The 9611-nt window shown below is 44.0% G+C and overlaps 1 protein-coding gene across 1 annotated transcript in view; it reads left to right on the top strand.

Annotated features, from left to right (window-relative positions):
* Positions 1-9016, top strand: part of trim9 (tripartite motif containing 9) — a 48851-nt gene extending 39835 nt beyond the window's left edge. Inside the window, exons 9-11 of the mRNA XM_055158800.1 lie at positions 4902-5205; positions 6211-6373; positions 8910-9016. Coding sequence (XP_055014775.1) covers positions 4902-5205; positions 6211-6373; positions 8910-8987 — 545 coding nt within the window. The 3' untranslated portion in view covers positions 8988-9016. The remainder of the gene's footprint in view (positions 1-4901; positions 5206-6210; positions 6374-8909) is intronic.
* Positions 9017-9611: the final 595 nt, after the last annotated feature.

Below are 9611 nucleotides of genomic sequence, written 5' to 3'. Positions count from 1 at the left end.
TCTCCAGACTCCAAACTTCACGTGTCCTTCAGATGATTTCCAGAACATTGGTAGAGCTTCATGGAACGAGTTTCCACGGCCGAGCAGCTGTGACCAAGACTCACATCACCGAGAGCGAAACGTCGGATGCGGTGGAGGAAAACACCAGCGCTGGACTCTAGAGCAGAAGATACGACTACTCTGGAGGGACCAACTGAACTTCTCCATCTGACAGTCTGATGGACGAGTGTGGGTTTAGAGGTTCTGATGGATGAATGTGGGTTTGGACGAGTGTGGGTTTGGAGGTTCTGATGGACGAGTGTGGGTTTGCAGGTTCTGATGGATGAATGTGGGTTTGGACGAGTGTGGGTTTGGAGGTTCTGATGGACGAGTGTGGGTTTAGCGGTTCTGATGGACGAGTGTATGTTTGGACGAGTGTGGGTTTAGAGGTTCTGATGGACGAGTGTGGGTTTGCAGGTTCTGATGGATGAGTGTGTGTTTGGACGAGTGTGGGTTTAGAGGTTCTGATGGACGAGTGTATGTTTGGACGAGTGTGGGTTTAGAGGTTCTGATGGACGAGTGTGGGTTTAGAGGTTCTGATGGATCGAGTGTGTGTTTGGACGAGTGTGGGTTTAGAGGTTCTGATGGACGAGTGTGTGTTTGGACGAGTGTGGGTTTAGAGGTTCTGATGGATGAGTGTGTGTTTGGACGAGTGTGGGTTTAGAGGTTCTGATGGACGAGTGTGTGTTTGGACGAGTGTGGGTTTAGAGGTTCTGATGGATGAGTGTGTGTTTGGACGAGTGTGGGTTTAGACGAGTGTGGGTTTAGAGGTTCTGATGGACGAGTGTGGGTTTGCAGGTTCTGATGGATGAGTGTGTGTTTGGACGAGTGTGGGTTTGACGAGTGTGGGTTTAGAGGTTCTGATGGACGAGTGTGTGTTTGGACGAGTGTGGGTTTAGAGGTTCTGATGGATGAGTGTGTGTTTGGACGAGTGTGGGTTTAGACGAGTGTGGGTTTAGACGAGTGTGTGTTTGGACGAGTGTGGGTTTAGAGGTTCTGATGGATGACTGTGGGTTTAGACGAGTGTGGGTTTAGACGAGTGTGGGTTTAGAGGTTCTGATGGACGAGTGTGTGTTTGGATGAGTGTGGGTTTGCAGGTTCTGATGGATGAGTGTGTGTTTGGACGAGTGTGGGTTTAGAGGTTCTGATGGACGAGTGTGGGTTTGCAGGTTTCAGGAGAATGGTTCTTGTTCTTGTCTGACTTTGTGTAAAGTTTTGGTGGAGGGGGATTATGGTGTGGACTTGTTCTTCAGGAGCTCGGATTGGACCCTTAGTTCCAGTGAAAGCGAGACCCTGAGAGCCTGAGAGTCAGAGCTTCTGTCCAACATCAGTGTGGGACTCACAAATGTTCCTCTGAACGATGCTACAAAACTCCCATAAACTCTCCTGAACCCTGTGGAGCTTCCAGAAGAGCTGAAGCTGTGAGAGCTGCAGAGGGTCAGAGGTCAGATGAAACCTTCTGGATCAAGAACAAGATGGAGCTGAAGATCAGACCAGAGTCAAAGCAGAAGAGACTTTTGGCAATAAAGTGTATATAGAGTTAAATAGAGTTACATAGAGTTAAATAGAGTTACATAGAGTTAAATAGAGTTACATAGAGTTAAATAGAGTTACATAGAGTTAAATAGAGTTACATAGAGTTCTGTAGAGTTCTACAGACTTCACCCCCCATCTGAAGTGATGACATCACTTTGTAGAAGTGAATTCGACGCGTTTCATGAGTTTGATGATGATGATGATGATGATGATGATGATGATGATGATGATGATGATGTTCCTCCCACAGACACAGAGGAGAGCACACGGGGCTTTTATGAAACACTTTAAGTTTCAGTTTGCCGTGTGTTTGTGTTTGTGCAGTGTTTGTGTTTCCACGTCTGAAATTGTGTCATACTCGAGTAAAAGTAAAAGTTACACAGCTAAAATACTCAGTTATAAGTGTGAGTACTACTGTACTTAAGTAAAAGTAAAAGTACACATTAAAGAAAACCCGAGGCTCTAGTTTTTTTGTCCTCACACAGATTTAGTTTCATTTAGATTTAGTTTTTATACAAACATGATTCATTTGACCCTGAAGAGTCAGAACCGGTTTGAATTGGTCCAAATGTGGGACTAAACCTGGACTAAAACTGGACTAAACCTGGACTAAACCTGGACTAAACCTGGACTAAACCTGGACTAGAGCAGGACTTAAACGCTCCACTAAATGAGTTTTTCATTTTTCTCAGATTTTGTAAATTTGTGTCTTAAATTTAAATCATCTGGAAACACAAATACTGAAGCCTGAAGCTTAACTCCACTGCTTTGCTTTTGTTTTGCTCCCACCTCCTCCTTTTCCTCTCCTCTTCCTCTCCTCTTCCTCTCTTTCTCTTTCTCTTTCTCTTTCTTTCCTCTCACTCCCAATCTCCTTCCTCTTTCTTCCCTCTTTCCTCCTTTTTTCTTTTCTTTCAGCTGGACTTGCTCCTTGTGATATTCAGTCTATAGGCCCAGGTACGACGCCCCGCCCCCTCCCCCCTCATCTCATTCACAGTGTGTGTGTGTGTGTGTGTGTGTGTGTGTGTGTGTGTGTGTACAGTGTGTGTGTGTGTGTGTGTTTATCTCTCTCCTCTTTTATTAAACCAGATTCTTGTGGGAAATAAACAGGTGCAGCTCAAACTGCAGCTCGACACCTCCGTCCTGTTCCACTGACGGAGCCACAAGTCGACATTTTACAGAGTTTAAGAATTCTACATTTTACAGAGTTAGAGTTTAAGAATTCTACATTTTACAGAGTTAGAGTTTAAGAATTCTACATTTTATAGAGTTTAAGATTGATCTTGAGATGTTCCTGTTTTCCTGTGAGTTTTGTGCTGTGGTTTGCAGAAAACTCAAATAGATTTAAGAATAAGTCATGTTCTTGTTGTTGTGAGTCTCAGAGTTTGTGCAGTGACTCCAGACGAACTCAGACTCAGACTCAGACTCAGACTCAGACTCAGACTCAGACTTAGACTCAGACTTAGACTCAGACTTAGACTCTAAACTGTTCTTCTCACACTCAACAACTTTGGCTTCATCTCCTAAAAATATGAAGTCAACAAACTTGAGAATGAGTCTGAAATAAAAGAGTCGTGTTCGTGTGGGAGTCACGTGTGAACTGTTCACTGAGACGTTTAAATTAAAGATAAGTTATACATGAAGATTAGATGTTTAAGTTTAAGTTTAAGACTTTTATACATGAAGATTAGATGTTTAAGTTTAAGTTTAAGACTTTTATACATGAAGATTAGATGTTTAAGTTTAAGTTTAAGACTTTTATACATGAAGATTAGATGTTTAAGAATATTTATGATATTATTTAATCTGATAAATGCAGATTTCAGTTTTACTCGTTCATTCTGATGTTTCATCCATTTTGTGTTTTACATCAGTGTGAAACTCGTCATCACAAAACATTTCACTCACACACAGATTTACTAAATTAACACCAAATTAAAGAAATATTTATGAATATTAAGGAAGCAGAATCTGACCCAGATTTTCAAACTTCTCTCAGGTTCTTCATGTTGTTTTCAGATTTATGATCGACTCTCGTTCTGAGACGATTCATTCTCGTCCAGAGGAAATTTATTTTCACAGAACTTGTCCAGTAAAATGATGTCGCTGCGTGAACACATCATGTGTCATTCATTCATTTTTATAAAAATAAAACCAAAAATAAGAAAATGAAAAAACTACCATTTTCTTCATTATTTGTCTCCAAAACCAAAATGAAAAAAATTATAAAGATTAAATTTTTTCCTTTTTCGATTTTGTGTTTAAATTAAAAATGGAAAAAAGCGGATAACGACCGTTTCCCGTTTACGTGACTCAAATTGCGATGCAGAACTGAAAACGGTTTAGTGCTGTTTTAGTCTTGGTTCAGTCCAGCATCGTCACAGAAACAGGAAATGGCCATTTTTATCTGTTTTTTTGCATTTTTCATTTAAACACAAAATCAAAAACTGGAAAAAAAAGAATCATTATCTGTTTTTTCATTTTGGTTTTGGAGACAAATAATGAAGAAAATAGTTATTTTTATTTTTTCTTTGTTTTCTTATTTTTGGTTTTATTTTGAAAAACAAATGAACGAATGACACACAGATTCATTTCACTTCTTTAAGTCATTTTCTGTTAAATTTAAGAGTTTAGATCTTAAAGTTTGTTCCAGTTTTGTTGCAGTGTCGACGTCTCCAGTCGCTGTTTGAACCTTTATTTGGTTAAAAAGTTTGAAAACATCTCAGTGTAAAAAATGTACAAAAATAAACTCAAGTCCTGAATAAACCAAACGCCACATTTATATTTCTGCACTTTTATAAATCTCCAAAACTCTGAACCGTCCAGAGAAAAAAACTCCACACTAACTCATCTGCATTAGCTCCGCCCCTCGTCTCACCTTTGCCGCTGTTATAACACTGACCTCAACTGACTCCTCCCACACCTGACTCCTCCCACACCTCCCACACCTCCCACACCTGACTCCTCCCACACCTGACTCCTCCCACACCTGACTCCTCCCACACACTGACTCCTCCCACACCTGACTCCTCCCACACCTGACTCCTCCCACACCTGACTCCTCCCACACCTGACTCCTCCCACACCTGACTCCTCCCACACCTGACTCCTCCCACACCTCCGACACCTGACTCCTCCCACACCTCCAACACCTCACCCCTCCCTCACCTGACTCCTCCCACACCTGACCCCTCCCACACCTGACTCCTCCCACACCTCTCACACCTGATTCCTCCCTCACCTGACTCCTCCCACACCTGACCCCTCCCACACCTAACCCCTCCCACACTTGACTCCTCCCCCTCCTGACCCCTCCCTCTGCTCCACAGTGGCCTGGTTCACCTTTGACCCCGCCTCCGCTCACCCCGACATCCTTTTCTCCAACGATAACCTGACGGTGACGTGCAGCAGCTACGACGACCGCGTGGTGATGGGCGGCGTGGCGTTTTCCCGCGGCGTTCACTACTGGGAGATGACGCTGGACCGTTACGATAATCACCCCGACCCGGCGTTCGGCGTCGCCCGCGCCGACGTGCTCAAGGACACCATGCTCGGGAAAGACGACAAGGCCTGGGCCATGTACGTCGACAACAACCGCTCCTGGTTCATGCACAACAACTCGCACACAAACAGGTAAACGCACACACACACACACCTGTACACACACACTGTACACACACACACTCACCTGTACACACAACTGTACACACACACACACCTGTACACACACACACACTGTACACACACACACACACAACACACACACTGTACACACACACACACCTGTACACACACACACACACACACACACTGTACACACAAACACACACCTGTACACACACACACACTGTACACACACACACACACCTGTACACTGTACACACTGTACACACACACACTGTACACACACACACACCTGTACACACACCACACCTGTACACACACACATACACACAGTACACACACCTGTACACACACACACACCTGTACACACACACCTGTACACACACCTGTACACACACACATACACCTGTACACACACACCTGTACACACAAACACACACCTGTACACACACCTGTACACACACACATCTGTACACACACACATACACCTGTACACACACCTGTACACACAAACACACACCTGTACACACACCTGTACACACACACACCTGTACACACACACACCTGTACACACACACACACACACCTGTACACACACACACGCACACCTGTACACACACACACACCTATACACACACACCTGTACAAACACACACATGTACACACACACCTGTACACACACACACACACCTATACACACACACCTGTACACACACCACACACACACACACACACACTGTACACACACACCTGTACACACACACCTATACACACACCTGTACACACACACACCTGTACACACCTGTACACACACACACCTGTATACACCTGTACACACACGCACACACACACACACACCTGTACACACACACACCTGTACACACCTGTACACACACACACCTGTACACACACACACCTGTACACACAAACTCACACACACCTGTACACACCTGTGTTGACCGTAGAGTTGTGTGTGTGTGTTGACCTCACAGTTTTGTGTGTGTGTGTTGTCAGGACGGACGGGGGCGTGGCCAAAGGTTCGACCATCGGCGTGCTCCTCGACTTCACCAGAGGAATCCTCATCTTCCTCATCAACGACGAGCAGCAGGGGCCTGTGGCCTTCGACAGCCTGGAGGGGGCGTACTACCCCGCCATCAGCCTCAACCGCAACGTCCAGGTAACCGCGGGAACGCCGGGGGGGAGGGGCGTACTACCCCGCCATCAGCCTCAACCGCAACGTCCAGGTAACCGCGGGAACGCCGGGGGGGAGGGGCGTACTACCCCGCCATCAGCCTCAACCGCAACGTCCAGGTAACCGCGGGAACGCCGGGGGGGAGGGGCGTACTACCCCGCCATCAGCCTCAACCGCAACGTCCAGGTAACCGCGGGAACGCCGGGCGGGGAACACCGTGGGGGCGTGGCTTATCTCTTATAAAACTACAAAAGGAACTAGAAAAGAAACTCCACGGACCATGATCCTTTGCGCTCAGATCAGATCTGTTATTAAAGTGTCACTGTGGGACTTTCTGTCTCCATGGAGATGTTTTTATTTACCTGAAAAATTCCACAGTGTGACAGTCAAACTTTTCTGTCTCCATGGAAACAAGCAGCTGACTCCATCAGTGTTAGTTTCATGTCAGGCGGTTTTATATTTTTTATTTGTTTATTTTATATACTTTTTTATATTTTGTGTTTTATAATTTTTGGTAATGTTTTTTTTTTGTTATATTTTTAGTTTTTTGGTTATATTTCTTCAGAAGTTTCATTATTATTAAATCTCTTTTTGTCAGAGGGGAAAAGTTCTGCCTCAGAACAACTGAAACGACTCAATCCACAAAATCCTTAAACGTCCAGATTTGATGAAACAGAATTATTTTAGTCTCAAACTTTCTGCTCCATTTTTACAAACGTCGGTGCCGTTTCCCGCAGACTCCAGCTCGGCAGGAGACCACAGACCTGCTCAGAGTCGAGACGTCACAGATTTAAACGTTTCTCCTCAAAAGATCTGCTCCAAACATCCAGATCTGCTCACTGCTCTGACGGGAAAGTTCCACACTGTGACTTTAAACAGATCCACTTTACATTTAGTCATTTACAAGAGGTTTTATCGCTCAAACATCCCTCGAAAAACAGACAGCGACAGTCGCCTCTCCACAGATCTGACCTGGAACTGGGTCTGCTTTGGTCTCCATGGAGATAGAAAGGTTTAATGCCGCATTGTGGAACATTCCAGACAAAGCAACAACATCTCCGTGGAGAAAAGCATCTGACAGAGTCTCCACCCGAAAAGTTACACAGTGCAGCTTTAAACAGTGAAAGATACAGGATAATACTCCCTACAACTGCACGACAACTCACCCTTATGTCACAGATAATACTCCCTACAACTGTACAACCACTCACCCTTATGCTACAGATAATACTCCCTACAACTGTACAACTCACCCTTATGTCACAGATAATACTCCCTACAACTGTACAACAACTCACCGTTATGTAACAGATAATACTCCCTACAACTGTACAACAACTCACCGTTATGTAACAGATAATACTCCCTACATGTATAAATAAAGTTTGTTTAGTTTAAAGTTTAAAACACTTTGAACCAACATGAAGAACAGAAATATGTAAATTATATTTAATTTAACATTTTCAGTTCAGTTATTTTTGTCTTTGTTTCTCTCCGGCGTCAGTGAGATTCAAAATGTTTCTTCTGTTTTTAAATCAAGGGTGAAGACAAAAATAAGCAGAGCGCTCCCCCTACTGACGGGAGAAAGAACTACAACACTTCAGTTTAGCTCAACCTTTTTTTCAACGAATCCTCTTATCATCATGAGTTTTTTTTTTTTTTTATCAACTCTAAAACGAACAGGAAGCACCGACACTAAAATCAGGACAATGTTCTTACGTTTTCTGGTTCCAGCAGAATTTTGGACCAACTGTGAGAAAGTGCACGAAGCTGATGCCAGAGAAAAGTGTCAAGTTTAAACAATAAAACGTTACCAAAAATATAACAATACTAATAAATAATATCATAACCTGTGAGGATGTTTATTTCATATTTTTATTTTCATTATTTTACAGTAGAAAGTGTTTTACAGTGACACTGGGGGCTGAGTTTTCAACAACAAAACTTCACTGGAACAAAAACTGTTTTCAAAATGTCTCACATAAAAACTGAATCAAGTTCAAATTCCATCCACTTTATTTCTGTCGCACATTTCACAAACAAACAGTTTCCAAATACAAAAACATAATAATAATAACAACAATAATAAAATGATCAAATAAACTACTACAATAATCAGACTAGACTTAAAATAATAAAAACAGTCAAATAAAATAAGAGCAAATTCACAGAATTGCAATAAATAAATAAAACCAATAAAATACATTAAAAATAAAATAAAGACACAGAAATTGTAAACTTTAAAACCAATGACACAGAAAGTAGTGAAGTTCTCGTTACACGTCATGATCTGTTACATTTCAGGACATCGAGCTTTTGACATAAAAAGAAAAAATAAAGCTGCACTGTGGAAAATGACAGACAAGTGTTATTGTTTCCACAGAGATGAACAAGTGTCAGATCCTTCACCAGAAAAGTGACTGAGTGGATCTTTAAACGCCCTCTGTCTGTGTGTGTGTGTGTGTCTGTGTCTGTGTGTGTGTGTCTGTGTGTGTGTCTGTGTGTGTGTGTGTGTGTCCAGGTGACCCTCCACACCGGGCTGCCCATCCCAGACTTCTACACCCCCGGAGAACCAGACCCCAGCGGCTCCGTGTGCTGAACTCTTCCCCACACCGGCCTCACGTCTCTGGGACAAACACAGGGACCTGCCCCCTCCCTCCTCCCTCCTCCGGGACATCCTCCAGCTTCTGCCCCGTCTGCCCCGTCTGCCCCGTCTGCCTGTCTGCCCCAAAACTCCTCACCGACCTGGGCCTATCCTGCGCTGAGCCATGCCTTCACCCGACGGACCACGAACGGATGAACGAATGGACCACGAACGAACAAAGAACGGACCCACGAACGGACGATGAGCAGACGACAAACTGACAACGAGTGGACCTTGAACGGACGACGAACGGACGGCGAACGGACGACGAATGGACGACGAAAGGACGACGACGGACGACGAAAGGACGATGAACGGACGGACAACGAACGACGAATGGATGATGAACGACGAAAGGACCACAAACAGGACGATGAGTGGACGATGAACGTCAACGAATGGACCACGATTGGACGATGAACAGACAATGAACGCAGGACGAACGGACAATGAACGAACGACGAACAAACGACAAACGGACGACGAATGGACAACGAACGACGAACGGACGACGAATGACAAATGGACGAACGAACGATGAACGAATGGACGACAAACGGACGATGAACAGACGACGAA

The sequence above is a fragment of the Boleophthalmus pectinirostris genome, unplaced genomic scaffold (assembly GCF_026225935.1).
Source record: "Boleophthalmus pectinirostris isolate CB_2022bp ecotype Guang Dong unplaced genomic scaffold, ASM2622593v1 HiC_scaffold_10, whole genome shotgun sequence".
NCBI classification, from domain to species: Eukaryota; Metazoa; Chordata; class Actinopteri; order Gobiiformes; family Gobiidae; genus Boleophthalmus; species Boleophthalmus pectinirostris.
Note: the sequence above shows the minus strand (reverse complement) of the source record. Positions and strands in the feature narration are given on the sequence as shown.